We start from the raw sequence: 17,890 nt of genomic DNA, 5'->3' as shown, positions 1-17,890 counted from the left end.
TGAAACGACCAATTTGCTGGGTTAAAACAACCCAATTGCTGGGTTAAAACATCCCAATCGCTGGGTTAAAACAACCCAACTGCTGGGTTAAAGCATCCCATTTGCTGGGTTAAAACAACCCAATTGCTGGACTAAAATGACCCATTCGCTGGGTTAAAACAACCCAATCGCTGGGTTAAAACAACCCAACTGCTGGGTTAAAACATCCCATTCTCTGGATTAAAACAACCCAATCGCTGCGTTAAAACAATCCAACCGCTGGGTTGAAACGACCAATTTGCTGGGTTAAAACAACCCAATTGCTGGGTTAAAACAACCCAACTGCTGGGTTAAAACAACCCAATTGCTGGACTAAAACGACCCATTCGCTGGGTTAAAACAACCCAATCGCTGGGTTAAAACAACCCAACTGCTGGGTTAAAACATCCCATTCTCTGGATTAAAACAACCCAATCGCTGCGTTAAAACAATCCAACCGCTGGGTTGAAACGACCAATTTGCTGGGTTTAAACAACCCAATCGCTGGGTTAAAACAACCCAACTGCTGGGTTAAAGCATCCCATTTGCTGGGTTAAAACAACCCAATTGCTGGACTAAAACGACCCATTCGCTGGGTTAAAACAACCCAACTGCTGGGTTAAAATGTCCCAGACGCTAAGTTTAAACAACCCAATCGCTGGGTTAAAACAACCCAATTGCTGGGTTAAAACAACCCAATTGCTGGACTAAAACAACCCATTCGTTGGGTTAAAACGACCCAATTGCTGGGTTAAAACAACCCAATTGCTGGACTAAAACGACCCATTCGCTGGGTTAAAACAACCCAAACACTGGGTTAAAATGTCCCAATCTCTGAGTTTGTTCATTTTCAACCCAACTTGGGTTGTTTTTAACCCAGCATTTTTTTTTTAGTTTTTTATAATACATATTATATTACAATATTTGAGAACGTCTTAAGAATTTTTCAAGAATTGCACTTACAAACTTCTTAAAACTACTTTTAAAACTACGACTGAATCCAGCCCCAGAAACTAGAGCAAGTGTGATGGAAGGAAGCTGAGATTGATACGAACGGGCTCTGGGTCAGTGTGGTGTTGATCCGTTATGCAAATCATCACTGTTACAGATCTGCGTTCAAAGCGGAGGAGCTGAAATCATCCAGAGCTCCGCTGGGCCTCATAAAGACTCAGCGAGTTCCTCTCGGACGTCAGCAGCTCTGACAAACGCTGGCGCGGAGGGGGAGCTCAGATTGCTTTCAGTAAATCTTTACCCTCTTGGCTGACAAAAGATCTGCTCTTGAATGAAGCTCTTTGTGCTCAGACGTGAGGTTCCTCAAACCCCGGCCGCTTCGAGTGGCTGCTCCGCTCTCCAGTGAAGTGCCAGGATGTCCCGTGGCACGAGCCCATCGAGGAGCTCAATGGGGTGATGTCACTCAGCGTTCTGTGATTGATGTTTTTTTGTGAATCTCTCTGGCTCTGTGTTCTATCTATCTATCTATCTATCATTCTGTCTGCTTATCAGTCCTGTTGTTCTGTTTATCTATCCATTCCTTCTATCCATTTTCTTGCATTCTATCTCTCTATGCATTCTGTCTATCGTTTTAGCTTTCTGTCTGTTCTATCCTTCTATGGTATGATTAAAAGAATCGTGAATAATGAATGATTCTTGAATCTTCTGATATAGAATAATGCCTAGGCCAGGTTTTCATCTCTACATTGTTATATATACAACCAAACAATCTCCCTAGAAATTTTCCAAAAACTGTTCACTCATTTGTTGTAAATGAGATGCCAGACATGAGACCGTCCGTCTTACCCAGTGTAATTACAGTGTTAGTAATGAGTGCGGTCACGTCACCCCTGACAGTCTCCTGCTCTGTTATTAGTGTGGATCCATTACAAACCCTCCGCCTGCATAGAGGGAAACCAGAGGTAAATCCAATGAGGCCCCGTCCCGCGCCGCTCCTGTCGGGATGAGATGTGGGGGGTCACCTCATGGATCCTGTTGTTGTGCTCTCGTTTCATAATCAGACCCTCGTAACGCCTCCAAACCCCTGCGAGCGCGGGACCCTTCATCAGTACAATTCCAGAGAGCAGCTAGAATTACAGGAACACAAGATGGAAAACACGCTTTTTTATTTTGATGGATTTATAAAGCAGTTATTTTTACTCTCTCAGCTTCACATTAAAGCCACTCAAAGATCGCAACTTGCTGCATGTGTGCATGACAAACGCAGCGTAGATTCAAGATTTGTCTTAATTTTTTGTGGCGGGTCCAGCTCCAGAACACCGAACAGACGTGTGCGTCGGCTTTTTTGACTCAGGCTGCACATTCAGGCTTTCTCAAGCCAACATAAAAGTTTGTTTACGAACTTTAGCTTCTAGTTTTAATATGCTGTTTTACAGTCCATCCACATGGAGACGAGTTTAGTTGTACATGTAAAAATTTTGTATCGTATCGGCATTTCGTCCAGCCGGATCCAGCATTTTGGGAACCCAAAACTGCTATTTTTTGAAACCCAGAGTGGATAAATCTGAAAACGACACCCTTGTGTTTTCGTGCGTACAGCCAATCCGTATATTTTGTGAAACAGTGATGTCAAAGCAAGGTTTATGCACATGCTTCAAGTCTTCTTCTCTGTTTTTAGTGTATCTCTGTGGCAGAATTACAGCGCCGCATACTGGTCTGGCATGTACACTACATCTTTTTAAGTCGGTTTCAGTGGTTTCGTGTGTACGCAGGTTTTTCTTGAGACGACGGCGTGTTTATGGTTGAACGAGGAAAAAAAAAAGATTGAATAGGGAAAGCTCCGGCTTTATGTGGATGTGGCCTCAGACCAGGTCATTTCAACTAAAAAAAATCCAACCATTAGCTTTTAAATAGCTGTCAATTAGCTCATTAGTGTCTTGTTGGGTCACTGTGTAATCTGGAAATTAATATTCAGAGCTTCCTATATATTTGCAGTGTTTTTATGCAAGAAATTCGCAATTAGGGCTGCACGACTAATCAGAATAAAACCTGATGGCTGAAATCGAATGATTTAATAAATGCAAGTACCGTGTGTTTCAGAAACAGACAAAATATTACTATTGTAACTGAACTGTAAAATAAAATACAATTATTATTATTATATTATAACTTTCCTTAAATACTATTTTTTATTTTATAGTGAAATATTACATATTTACTAATAGTAATAATTATTTTAAAATATATTGACCGTTTTGGCCAACTTGTGCCTTACAAACAAAATTGCATAAATATTTTTTTAAATATTTTTTTAATAAAGTGTGTTTTATAGACAGTCAAAACTAAGAGTTTTGTCATTTTAAAGATTCTACATTTGTCTTTGCTGATTTTGGACCTGGTCACGCCAACAAAAGGTCCAACCATTACTAGCTTTAAAATAGCACAATAAAGCCAGTAAGTGCGCGGCTAAAGTCTAGTTAGTTTAGTTTGAACACACTCTGAGGTTTATTACAGCGGCTGCACGCTTCGTCTTCAGCCCGACACACCAGAGCGTAAAAGCTAATTACAGCGTGTCCCAAACCAGGCCACGAAGAAACAGGGTCAACAGGCTCGTCTCTCATTAATCGACACGTTCTGCCTTAAGCAATGTTAACCGTCAGCGCTGGAGTTAATTATTCAATTAAACAGCTTCAATTAACGGCTCGTCTGTATCGTTCACGATGCTCGAGACAGACACTGAGAAAGTGATCTTTAATACCTTTTATTTTTCTGTCTCTGGTTCTCTGGGGAGAAATTTTAATCTAATTATCTAAAAAAATAAAATTGATCCGCTCACCTGAAGATCAAACTAGAGGTTCAGCGGGTCAGTGTGAGTTTAATTGATTTTGGTCTGGAAATTTAACATTTCTTGCTTTCTTTTTTTAGCATATTCATATAGCAGTTTATCAGAAAGCACATTTTGTGAGGTTTTTTTATCATTACAAGTTCTGTCGGCGTGTTTTCAGGCAACCGTTATCAATACTTTTAATCAACAGTGCACAAAATATATGCAGACTAAATCATTTTTACTTTTACGTACATTTTGGGATGGAAATAAATAAGTTTAACATTGTTTTTCTGGTGTTCATGTTTGCTCAATTCATTAATACGCTCATTTGTATTGCACGAACAACCGCACAAAGATGTTGAATTTGAGTAAGAAGTCATAAAGGTCAAAAGACCGTTTAGTTTAGAGCGTCTAAACCACGTTAGCAGATGTTTGAGATGTTCATGAGCATACTTAGATCAACTTTACACTTCGCTTAGAGGGATTAGAGCTCAAGAAACACGTGTGAAGCTGAATTTGACAAGTATATACTCAAGTATTTAACCCTTGTCCACCATCCAAACATTGATTTTACAGCCCTCAGCCAGATCTAAACACGTCACAAAATGGCTCCGCAAATATTAAACCAATATAAAGTAAAGAAAGGAAGTCAAACCTCACTTTCTGAGGGATAGGAGAGTCTCTTTCTGAAGACTCAGAACTCACAGTAAATGTGGGGCCCTCCTGCAAAGTGTGCTGATTACCCACGATCCCCTGCTAAGAGCCCGACATGAGCGAGACTGACTGCGCCCGACAGATGTTTCTCATTCAGCTTCTCACATGCCAGAGAGAAAGCTTCTGCTGTGAGATTATGGGAGAGACATGAGACGGAATGGAGAAGAGTCGGTTTATAAAATAAACCCAAGTTCTGAAAGGGATTCAGATTTGTCTGCACAATTCAGTACAGATGTTTTGAATTGAATGCATCTTGTAGAAAAAGGTCGGGTGCTTTGTATATTTCTATTTCTTTGTATTCAGTAGCTCCACCCACAGCGATCTCTCATTGGTCCAAAATCCTGCTCGTCAATGCAGTGTTAAACATCAAACGTATGATTGTTTTGTGCACCATTCTCACTTTTAGAAATATTACTACTAAAAATGTTGGGACACTGTAATTAAGCTGCAAATTAAGCTATTTCATTTACTTACAGTGTTAAAATAACAATTAGCAAATGACAATAATTGTGTTTATTCTGATAATGCTTATTTGAATGTTGACATGAAGCATATTAGTGCTGCACGATTGATCAAAAATGCAAACAAAATTTTGATATGGCTGCGATTTAATTTAATATATGCACTGTATGTTTTAGAGACAGCCAAAAATATTAGTATTGTAATTTTATAGTTATTGTTATTATTATTATTATTATTATTATTATATTAAATACACATTTTTTGTTTTACAGTGAAATATTACAACAAACAAGTTACAAGCCACTCAAACCAGTTTAAGTTGGACACGCTAACATGTTCCAAAACACAACGAGCATCTTAAGATGGATCTCCAACAGGCATAACCGAACACCAGCTGTCAATCATACAGTCCTGTCCTCCCGTGTCTTAACACATTGTCCAGTGATAGCAGATAACCGGCCCGCGTCTGGCCAGCGTCCTGTCCCGTGGTGTCCTGTCCGCTCCGGCGCTTTCGAGTGCTGATCGTCCAGATGCTCTATTTTAGTTCTTCTCGCAATTGTGATCCTCAAGAGCCAGAGACGAGCGTCAGAGAGCGTGAAGCAGGACGTGACGGTAGCTATTTTGTGCTTGTAAAGTCATCCATCAGAGTCTCAAGGATGCTTGTCTTGACCTCTCGCTGTTATACGACACCAGACATCCTGCTTCAAATCAACATGAAATAAAACTTTCATTATGGATTTTTTAATGGCTGATGCCGATATCTTAGAGAGGGAGAGAGGGAAACTGCTTGATTATATTGTTTATATTATACAATATGAGATCTAAAAGCTGAAAGTTTGCAAGGTTCGTAGAATTAAATGTTTATTAGATATTCAAAGACTTGTTTAAATAATATAGATGCGTATTTGATGAATGGCGACAGTGTATTAGAATGAATTATAGCGTTTGCATTTCTATTGCTAATAATAGAAAGGAAAACGCTATAATATTTTTTAATACACCGTTTGCTTTCTTTCTATAAGAATTTTATCTAATTTTGTCTATTTTTTTTAGACAAAACTTAAACAGAGACAGTAAACTAATGAAGATGGAGGATAGAAGCGCCTGTGCATCTGCCTTCTCAGTGCTGTCAAAATAAAAGGCCAAACAGAAAAACATATCGGCCGATACTGATAATTAAAAAACACTTATTCATACTTCTGTGCTTTCTTTCTATAAGAGTTTTATCTAATTGTGTCCATTTTTTTAGACAAAACTGTTAAACAAAGACTAAAGAAGACTGAGAATGCGCCTGTGCATCTGCCTTCTCATCGCTGTCAAAATAAAAGTCCAGGTGCTGTCATAATAAAAGTCCAAACAGAAAAACGTATTGCCTGATGCCGATAATTCAAAAATGCCAAATATTAGCCGATAAATCGTCTTTGGCAGTAAATTGGTTGACCACTAATTATGGAAGTAAAAGGTGTTTTGCATGCCGTTTCATATTGACTTTAAATAATATAGATGCGTATTTACTGCACAGCAAAATCCCCAGAGTTAAATAAACTCTGCTCAGAGAACATATGGTCCCTCTCTACATAGAGTTAAAATAAAACTGAAGCAGAGTTAAAGTTAATGAGATAATATACTTTTTGTGGAGTTGTTTATTCAGATCTTGAGAGATTTAATGTCTTTTATCTTCAGTTGATTTCATTTAAGGCTGTGGCTGGAAGTCATTTGTAGTTATTGTGTTTCTCTTCAGTGATTCTTGTTAACAGCAGGTGTTCATCACTAATGCTCAATCATAATTTAATTAATCACTTAATTATCTCATTAACTTTAACTCTGCTTCAGTGTTACTTTAACATTATATAGAGAGGGACCATATGTAATTTGAGCAGAGTTGATTTAACTCTGGGGATTTTGCTGTGTGAATGGTGACGGTGTATGAGAATGTATTGTAGCGTTTGCCTTTCTATTGCTAATAATACAAAGGCAAACGCTATAATACTTTATTCGTACACCATTTGCTTTCTTTCTAGAAAAGTTTTATCTAATTTTGTCTATTTTTAGACAAAACAAAGACTAATGAAGATGGAAAATGCGCCTGTGCATCTGCCTTCTCAGCGCTGTCAAAATAAAAGTCCAGGTGCTGTCAAAATAAAAGTCAGAAAAACTTATCGGCCGATACGATAATTTTAAAAATGCCAAATATCAGTCGATATATCTGCCTTGGCAGTATATTGGTTGACCACTAATTACGGAAGTAAAAGGTGTTTCAAATGCCATTTCATATCGACTTTAAGCAGCTTAAATTGCGCACTAGTTGAGAGTCTAGTTACCCTTGACCCTACAAAACACAATGGATGGATTCAGGTGCGATTGTGCTCTTTTTCTAAATGAGCCACGTCCTTGTTTAATTTACAGATGTTCACCAGGAGTAATTCCTGCCTTCAGCTGCAGCTCTGGGCCAGCTGTTAGCCGCGTCGCCCCCTTGGAGGGGTTCTGCAGGGCTAATATGAATGTAAGAAACCGAGCATGCTGACGGCGCCCGCAGAAACGCCACTTTAATGCATCGCATTTTAATTATCGCCCTTATTCATTCGCCATCAGCGCCTCTGCTCTCTCTGTCTCTCCGACAGGGCTCTTTTTATCATAGCACTAGTCTTAAAGATAATAAACTTCAGCTTTAAGGTAATTACTTAATCTGGACAAACCTGTGTGTTAAGCAGCACTATTACGAGCAGAGGTGATAAATCAGGGGCTTGAGGTGGCGGGCCGATCACGACGTGCAGTAATCAGTCTTAGAGACTCTTGCGGTCTTAAGTACCTAGATTACACAAACAGCATGCTAACAACACATGTCTCAGTCTCTTTGTCCTTCTGTTTTACCTCCAGCATGCTGGGCTTACTAGAAACTAAAGTAACCAAGATTTGGAAGTGATGCATTTCCTTGGCCTGTTGAAAAAAAAAATTGCTTAAATCAGCCTAAGAAGCTGGTTAAACCATCAAAACAGACCAGCCTGACCAGTTGAAACCATCTTAGGCTGGTTTAAGCTGTTTTTTCAGACTCTCCGCTTATGTTTTATTTTCATAAATAACTAATTGCACACAATATAATGCTCCTAAAACTGTAAGACGTCAGGGTTGTGCACCATTTACAATTAAAAATGCTTATTACGTTCAAATTCAGTTCCTGAATTTGAGCTGAGGTAACAAACAGGATGCAAGCAGGAAGTAGAATTAAAATTAATTGTAATTCAACAGTTATTTTTTAACTAGACAAGTGAAGTTTGTCAAGACCAAAATTGCATGTTGGATTGACAAATCCTTCTTTGAAAATTTGAAGAAAGAAAAGGCAGTAACACTTTAGTTTAGGGTCCAATTATCTATTATCATGCATATTACTATGATATTGGCTGTTTATTAGTACTTATAAAGCACATATTAATGCCTTATTCTGCTTGATCATATTCTACATCCCTTAATCATACCAATACCTAAGCTTAAAAACTACCTTACTAACCATTAATAAGCAGTAATTAGGAGTTTATTGAGGCAAAAGTTGCAGTTAATAGTGAGAATTGGACCCTAAACTAAAGTTTAACCAAAAAAAACAAGTTTAGAAAGCAAGTATGAAGGTTTATAGGCCAGATGGATGGATGGATTCAAACTCACACTCATGACTTAAAAGGAACCTTATTCTTCAAATCCCAGAATGCACTGGTGTGTAGTGGATGGCATGGCGATGTTTGGTTAGGCCTGAGGCCAGCTTATTCTACAGGAATTTCCTGTCTAATTTCCCCTCCTGATTCTGTGAGTAATGCCCAAAGCTTTTTAATTGCGCTGCTAAGACCCCGGCCGCTCAAAGGGCCATTATTGTTGCTGAGTACTTCCTGTAAAACGAAACCATTTACCCCTTTTAGATCCTGGGATTAGGGTACAACAAAAGACGAGAGGGGTTGTGTTTGTTTGGCCCGAATATTCAAAGATGAATGACGTTTAGAGTTAAGAAGGACAGCATTTATCTGATCAAGACCCTCCTGTGTTTTATTTTTATATATATTTAACTAATTGCATGGAACCAAATGTTTCTAAAACTGTAGGATATCAGAGTGGTGTGCCGGCCAGAATTCAATTGAGAATATTCACAGCTGATTGACTTTAGGAAGAGTTAAAGGGTTAGTTCACCCAAAAATGAAAATAATGTCATTTATTACTCACGCTCATGCCGTTCCACACCTGTAAGACCTTCGTTAATCTTCGGAACACAAATTAAGATAGATTTGATGAAATCCGATGGCTCCGTGAGGCCTGCATAGCCAGCAATGACATTTCCTCTCTCAAGATCCATTAATGTACTAAAAACATATTTAAATCAGTTCATGTGAGTACAGTGGTTCAATATTAATATTATAAAGCGACGAGAATATTTTTAGTGCGCCAAAAAAACAAAATAACGACTTATTTAGTGATGGCCGATTTCAAAACACTGCTTCATGAAGATTCGGAGCGTTATGAATCAGCGTATCTAATCATGATTCGGATCGCGTGTCAAACCGCCAAACTGCTGAAATCACGTGACTTTGGCGCTCCGAACCGCTGATTCAACGCAAAAGATTCATAACGCTCCAAAGCTTCATGAGGCAGTGTTTTGAAATCAGCCATCACTATATAAGTTGTTATTTTGTTTTTTTTGCCGCACCAAAAATATTCTCGCCGCTTTATAATATTAATATTGAACCACTGTACTCACATGAACTGATTTAAATATGTTTTTAGTACATTAATGGATCTTGAGAGAGGAAATGTCATTGCTGGCTATGGAGGCCTCACTGAGCCATCAGATTTCAACAAAAATATCTTAATTTGTGTTCTGAAGATTAACGAAGGTCTTACGGGTGTGGAACGGCATGAGGGTGAGTAATTAATGACAGAACTTTCATTTTTGGGTGAACTAACCCTTTAAGAGGGATGACTTTTATCTGATCAAGACTCTTTGGCGGTACACATAAACTTAAAGAGAGAGTTCACCCAAATATGAAAATTATCCCATGATTTACTAACCCTCAAGTCATCCTAGGTGTATATGACTATCTTCTTTCAGACGAACACAATCTTAGTTATATTAATAAATGTCCTGGCTCTTCCAAGCTTTATAATGGGAGTGAATGGGGGTCGAGATTTTGAAGCCCAAAAAAGTGCATCCATCCATCATAAAAGTAATCCAGGGGGTTAATAAAGGCCTTCTGAAGCGAAGCGATGGGTTTTTGTAAGAAAAATATCCATATTTAAAACTTTATAAACTATAGTCACTTTCTTCCGGTAACAGACGTATGCGAGTCTTGTTCCGGGTGAAAGCGTAACCTCTGACCCGATGCATGAAGTATTGACGAACGCGGTAGCGCAGAGGATAAAGCAAAACACCGGTCACGAATTAAGTCTAAATCGATAATTTTTAAAGAGAAATGTTGGAGGAGCTTGAGCTTGAGAACCACGAGAGGCGTCTAAGCTTACGATACTCTCACATCCTACGTCATACGCCTCGACAACTCGACTCTCTTGTAAGCACGTGGACGGACGTTACCAGAAGCTAGTAGTCTAAAAATTTATAATATGGATATTTTTCTCACAAAAACCCATCGATTCACTTCAGAAGGCCTTTATTAACCCCCTGGAGCCGTATGGATTACTTTTATGATGGATGGATGCACTTTTTCGGGCTTCAAAATCTCGCCCCCCATTCACTACCATTATAAAGCTTGGAAGAGCCAGGATATTTTTAAATATATCTCAGATTGTGTTCGTCTGAAAGAAGATATACGGCTTGAGGGTGAGTAAATCATGGGATAATTTTCATTTTTGAGTGAACTATCTTCTTGAATAAAGGTTCTTTATTAGTTCCATAAAGAACTTTTAACATCCATGGAACCTTTTCATTGCACAGATAGTGGAAAACGGTTCTTTAGAACCCCCTTTTTGGAACTTTTATTTTCACGAGTATAGAAATGCTCCGTGTTTGAACGATTGAGAAGCGTCCAGGTTAAGAAGTGCCTGAGAAAGTCGGAGCAGCACGCAGCCCGACACTGAAAAAGTGCGGCACCCCGCTGCGCCGTTCCCCCAGATGTGAAAACAAATGTTATCACCTAAAGACTAATAGATGCGAGGGGCTTCGCGGAAACTCCACAGCCGCGCCACAGCCCTGGGGGATAGAGCTCAGTGAAGCTGGTAAACGTGCCTCTTGAACTCTCCAGAGCGATCCTCTTTTGTTCTTCCCGTTGTGGAGGAACAATGGAGCTGTCGGCATGATCGAATAATCCTGCCCGCTCCTCCGGTGACGGGGGCCTGGACGTCAGCGGCCTCTTCGGAGGGGGGAGAACGGGTCGCAAACGGGGTGGGTGTTTGTGCTGACATGAAAAATGCGACGGCTGGAAATAACAGTGGTAATGTGGATAATTGAGGGCGGGCACAGATGAATGAGGCTGCGGGGTAACGTGTCGGTTTAATGACAGGGACCGGGGCGGGTTCACGTTCGCTGCCGTCTTATTTCGGTCAGGAGTGTTTACACCACCGCAAACGTTCTGCAGTATTTGGGTTTAAGTTGTGTATTTTTCATGCTTCCAATTACCCTAGTTTGTGTCTTTCCTCTGTTTTATTTTTGCATCAGGCAACATCGTGATTAAAGTCGCCTTAACCGGACCCGCGTGATTAGGATTCATGCGGTGGTCCGTGACTTCAGCGCGGGAGAATTCCAGCAGCGGCTCTGTCATGTTCCGCTGACCCACTTCACTCTTTTTCTTTGTCCTCGACCTCTCTTCCCATACAATAATTCACCCGCTGCATTAGTAATGGGGCATTAACTGCGGCCGGGCGATGAATGTGGCCGCTAGCGTGCTTATCACACCCAGCACAATTACACCGTTTACAGGCCTTTCGCCGGCAAGTTCTCGGTCGAGTTTTCTTTTTCTACTAGTTAAAGGTCAGAATGGAGGCGCGTTGCATGTCAGACCTCGTGTTTAGATGCTCCAGTTGTGTTTTCAACAGCTGTGTGGCATTACGGTTACACATGTCAGGTGTGTTTTTATGGTGTTTTTCATCAATTAAAGGCAACCTGAGGCATTTTCCATGACAAATAGCTACTATAAAGAGAGCACATGACTTCAGCTTGTCACGCATCGCTGCTTTGATTATGCTAAATTGTTTTAAAGAAAACAGGCCAAGTGCTGTAGACATTAGTGAAGATCACTTAAAGTCACGTCACTCAGCGTTTCAGTGTCTCCTATGGTAAATTTGTGACTCTGCAGAAAAACTTTAAGATCAACAGAGCAAAACAGGCTGAGTTCACTCAAATTTAACAAACAAATTTACTGCTAAACAGAAAGTCATAAAGGTTTGGAACACATGAAGGTGATTTCATTTTGGGGCGTACTATACCTTTAAGTTTTACATTATGTAAATATGAAGGGAGAGAGGGAGACAGGAAAAGCAGCGGGTCATTTCCTGTCCTTTGGGACGGTCTTGTCTGCCATTCTGAAGGGGAACAAAGTGACCGAGAAGCAGAGAGAGCGAGACTGCTGACTCACACTGCTTCTGTTGAGTGTGTGAATCCTCTGGAGGAGCTGCTGAGAACCCCAGGTGTAGATAATGACCCGTGACCCCTGACCTCCCTGGGTCACCCCTCACCCTCCCACTGCTACCGCCCTAAAGAATGTTAATACAGTCCAGAGATCAGCTGATTCACTCACCCTCCTCTCATTCCTGCCAGTGCTCATAGTTAGTGTTAATGATGCAAACAGTCAGGACACTTTTGCAGCCTTCTAGTTTTTATATCTAACTCGTTTGTTTTTCTATCAGTTTTTTTTTTCTCCACAGGGCATGAAAGATTGAAGGAGCTCCAGGAGTGAAAGACTCTTCATTCATTCACATTTATTTGTATATAACGCTTTTCACAATACATGTTGTTTCAAAGCAGCTTTACAGAAAATGCATGTTTCTACATTATACACTCTAAAAAATGCTGGGTTAAAAAATTACTATATGGCAAACATTTAACCCAACCACTGGTTTAAAGGTTAAAACAACCCATTCGCTGGGCTAAAACAAACCGATTGTTGGGTTAAAACAGCCCAATCGCTGGGCTAAAACAACCCAGTTCTTGGGTTAAAACAACCCATTCACTGGGCTAAAACAACCCAATTGTTGGGTTAAAACAGCCCAATCGCTGGGCTAAAACAACCCAGTTCTTGGGTTAAAACAACCCATTCGCTGGGCTAAAACAACCCAGTTCTTGGGTTAAAACAGCCCAATCGCTGGGTTAAAACAACCCAATTGTTGGGTTAAAACAACCCATTCGCTGGGATAAAACAACCCAGTTCTTGGGTTAAAACAGCCCAATCGCTGGGTTAAAACAACCCAGTTGTTGGGTTAAAACAACCCAATCGCTGGGATAAAAAACAAATTGTTGGGTTAAAACAAGTCAATCGCTGGGCTAAAACAACCCAGTTCTTGGGTTAAAACAGCCCAATCACTGTGTTAAAACAACCCAATTGTTGGGTTAAAACAACCCATTCGCTGGGTTAAAACAACCCAATTGTTGGGTTAAAACAACCCATTCGCTGGGATAAAACAACCCAGTTCTTGGGTTAAAACAGCCCAATCGCTGGGTTAAAACAACCCAATTGTTGGGTTAAAACAACCCAATCGCTGGGTTAAACCAACCCAATTGTTTGGTTAAAACAGCCCAATCGCTGGGTTAAAACAGCCCAATTGTTGGGTTAAAACAAGTCAATCGCTGGGCTAAAACAACCCAGTTCTTGGGTTAAAACAACTCATTCGTTGGGTTAAAACAACCCATTCGTTGGGCTAAAACAACCCAATTGTTGGGTTAAAACAACCCATTCGCTGGGTTAAAACAACCCAATTGTTGGGTTTGTCCATTTTCAACCCAACTTGGGTTGTTTTTAACCCAGCATTTTTTTAGAGTGTACAATTCAGAGGTGAATTGTGTTCAAGTAATGTCCAGATACAAGATGATGCAAATCATGTAGTTACTGTAGCTAACATCATGTATTCATTTAGGCAGAAACAATGAGCTCAATAAAGACTAATTAGAAAGAAAAGCTAGTTAAGACTTTACCATTGCAAACAGCTCTTGGCATATGGCACTATAAAGCCAGCGTGGCTGCACCCAAAGATCAACTGTGGTTTCCCGTTATCATAACTGCTAATGAAGCGCTGTTGACCTTTAACGGGATGTCCCGAGCCAACCAAGGCTTTATTACAGGAAAGTGCTGATTCTGATTCTCTTTGGGCTCAAATAAAACGATCCAGCCAAAGGAGTTATGATGAAAAGAAACGCCAGCCAGACTGTAAAACGCTGAGGCAACGAGCAACAGCTTTTATTCTCTCATTAGTCCAAGTGTTTGATTTCAAAAGCCTAACCTCCTCTGATTTCACGTCACCCTGGCACCTTCGTTTTGAGCTCGTTTCGGGGCCAGTAAAGCGAAGGGGATGCGGTCGGCTCGGTGTCGGTTCAGTAGGGAGACGCTCCGGTTGGCACGGCCCAGCGATGCCGAGGCCGAGGAATGTTCTCCCTGTGCTGTCAGCCCCAGTTTGCGTCCCGGATGGTTTTTTCCTTCATAACGTCCATCATCTGTGCGAGTTCAAAGAGCGTCTAGCTGCAGGTCTTTGTCAAAAGCCCAGTTGGATATCTTTTATGTTGGGGATGTAGGATTTCTTAGGATACTTTGATTATTTATTTATTCCTCCACTCTTGTGTGATAGTGCCAATATTTTACACGAAACTGCTCAGCGCGCTCTGAAATTCATGTTACTTTACTGTAGCGCTGGTGCCTTTGAAATTTCTTTTTTGAAACTCTGGCTTTTCTCGTTTTTTCAGCTCCCTCTCTCTTTCTCTTTTTCAGGCCCTCATCACATCTTCCCAACTTTCCATTCTCCGATCCCCATCGACGTGCGTCACCATGAGGGGAGATACCACTACGAACCCCACGCGCTCCACGCTCTGCACGGGTAAGCCTCCGGCCCTGTCCGTTTCTGGCTCTGGTTCTCAGTGAATATAAATAATCTCTGCACTCGCAAATAAAGCATCTGCTTTGTTTATCCCTGCGGTCAGAATGCACACAGACATGCAACATTCAAATGCGGTGTAATCACAGGTGATCCCAAACCAACCGGCGCATGTGTTTGATGCTGGAAACATTCATAAAAAGCATGTGTGTTTATTGACATTCGGAAGGACACGTTATTTTGAGGTTCGAGCTACGTCATTCAATTCTTGATTTAACCGTTTAGAAAACATTTAAACCTTCGCCTTGTTTCCGTGCCAGACAAGAAAACTCAAGGCCGGGTAAATCTCAAATCCAAGAAACAGATTAGTACAATTCATGGGATCAAACATCTGGAAAAGAGACTATAAACTTTTCCTCTCTCATCTTCGTCCCATTTATTTCTTTCTTTTAATGTTTTACCTTTAAGACTTGAACAGACGCTCTTTCCAGAGCAACTTACTTAGTGCGTATGTTTTTGTATGGACTGTCATGTTAAATGTTTTGGTGTGTAATTCAATATATATCTGAAAAGAAACAAAAGCAGATTTTTCTTCAAATTCTTTAACAAAACAATTGATGTAGTGTGTAGCTTTCCATTTCTTAACCGTTGTGTGTCCATTTTTGTCTTTTTCGGTTTTGTTTTTTTGATAATTTTGCCTGTGTTAATGCCAACGGCATAAATATTGGCACAAGTGTGTATTTTTATTAGAATTTTAATATTTCACCCTCATTTCTTTTAATAAATCTAATTTACACTAGTAACACAAAATAGTTCCACTCAGGACCTGAAGGCCAAAAAGATCCCCATTGAAACCCATTAAAACTGTGATTTTTAATCCCAGGGCCATTTAACTATAAAATGATGCAATCTTTGTTAATACACTTTCATTCTGTTGGCAAGGCTTCAAAATAAAAAAATCAGATGGTGCCATTTTCTCAGGTTTGGCCTATAAAGCAAATACTCGCTTTATTCCTATTTTCTGCTTCTTCATATTTTAGAGCCAATTGGATAAATTATGCAGCTATAATTGTGTGGGTGTCAGAATGTGGTTTATATGTGTGTATTTCAGAGAGAAAAACTCTACTGTACTGCAAATCACAAATAAAACCACTGGCATCTAATGGGAGAAATTTGGTACTGCGCCCAAACAAAATCTTACTGAAAGCTCATTTTTTGAGATATCAACCTTAAATTTGGAACACAACTTATTTAGATGTATGGCTTTGATTTTATAGCAGTTTTAGAGTTCAACATGTTTCATAAAATATAAATTAATGTTCATAAATCATTTTCATAAACTTAAACCTCTATAACTTTTTTCTTGTTTCACTTTTTAAACTTTGTTTACAATAATCTGCCAAGGGTCTTCTTCAACATGGACATGGACATTTTTGTCCTCTATGGACCTATGTGTAACTTTGATGCACAAGGGTTAAACAGCCATGTAGGAAGACACATCATGGCCATATTCCAGAATGACAAAGCCAAGATTCATCAGGCTCAAATTATGAAAGAACGGTTGAAAGGGAGCATGAAGAATCACGTTCACACATGAATTGGCACCTCTGAGTCCAGACCTTAAACTCATTGAAAGTCTTTGGGATGTGCTTGAGGAGACTTACCTCTTGCATTGTCTTGACTAAAAACGGATGCACCTCTTGATGGAAATAACATCACAACATTTATTTCCATCAAGAAGTGCATCAATTTTTGCTCAAGATCTTGTATTGACGATGCAAGAGTCGAGCACTTTGTAAAGTTTCCTTCTTGTGAGCTTCCTGTCGCTTTATGGCATATGCAACTTCATTTCTAAGTATCTATTTTGTTGCCTCAGATCATTTGATCTTGCAAGAATTTGATTAGAAATTGAGTTCATATAAGATATCTGACTTCTGAATGCAGTCTTTGGTGTCTTAGGAGATGTGGGTGAGATTACTGGGTAGAAACGTGAGAATCAGGACAAGCTTTTAGTTTTGTTTCAGATCAGATCAGATCATTTGATCTTGGAAGAATTTAATGAGAAATGTTTGAGCTCATATTGAGATATCTGACTTTTAAACAGACTTTGGTGCAAAAGACTCCATTGTTAAGGTCTTTTCTTAAACTCTAGAAGAGATACACATGAGATTACTGGAGGAAAACGTGAAAATCGGAACACTTCATTTCGGTTTTGTTTCGTTTAAGCATCAATTTTGGCTCAGATGTTTCTCCTTAAATTCTTTAAAGGGACAACTGTTCACATAAATTATGTGCACAAACCTATAAAATAAGCATGTGGGTAGCACCTCAGGTCATCTTGGGAGAATTTGATGAGAATTTATTGACTTTTGATTGCAGACTTTGGAAAATCTGAGCACATTGTTGAGATCTCTCCCGAAAGGAGACTTGGTCTCTTTGGAGAAACAGTTGAGATATTCCAGGGATCTGTGATTTTTCTTTCCTATGGGTTTAGTTTAGGCTTCCCAAACAGAGCCATCCAGCCCAGAGGTCTTGGTTTTCCCAGCATGCTCGGTTCAGGTGTGTCGAGCCGCTGCAGTAATGTAGGTTAACCTCTAGACCTTCAGAGCTTCATGCGTCCCACATGGATTTTCCAGCGGATCGGTGGCGGCGGTATTATAGAAACAGAACATAAAGTGGGCCGCGCTAGTTTTTGAAGTTACACTTTGTTGTTTTTCCTTAAATACAACACCTTGGAGTTTTTTTTTTTCCCCTCCTCGTCTTTTTTGAAACGGGGTCTGGAGGCTCGAAGGAAGGTTTATCTTAAAAGAGCAGAATAAATCGATAGAATTCTCGAAGTAGCGTTGTTACATTTAAATTCACAGATTTTGATGGTGATACATTCGGTCGGCCCGCTAGCAGCTAGCCTATTCA

General features: G+C 39.9%; 1 protein-coding gene across 1 annotated transcript in view; it reads left to right on the top strand.

The window, feature by feature from the left end:
• Positions 1-17,890, top strand: part of gli2b (GLI family zinc finger 2b) — an 85,018-nt gene that overhangs the window by 33,579 nt on the left and 33,549 nt on the right. Inside the window, exon 3 of the mRNA XM_051913258.1 lies at positions 14,875-14,980. Coding sequence (XP_051769218.1) covers positions 14,875-14,980 — 106 coding nt within the window. The remainder of the gene's footprint in view (positions 1-14,874; positions 14,981-17,890) is intronic.

The sequence above is a fragment of the Ctenopharyngodon idella genome, chromosome 11 (assembly GCF_019924925.1).
Source record: "Ctenopharyngodon idella isolate HZGC_01 chromosome 11, HZGC01, whole genome shotgun sequence".
NCBI classification, from domain to species: domain Eukaryota; kingdom Metazoa; phylum Chordata; class Actinopteri; order Cypriniformes; family Xenocyprididae; genus Ctenopharyngodon; species Ctenopharyngodon idella.
Note: the sequence above shows the minus strand (reverse complement) of the source record. Positions and strands in the feature narration are given on the sequence as shown.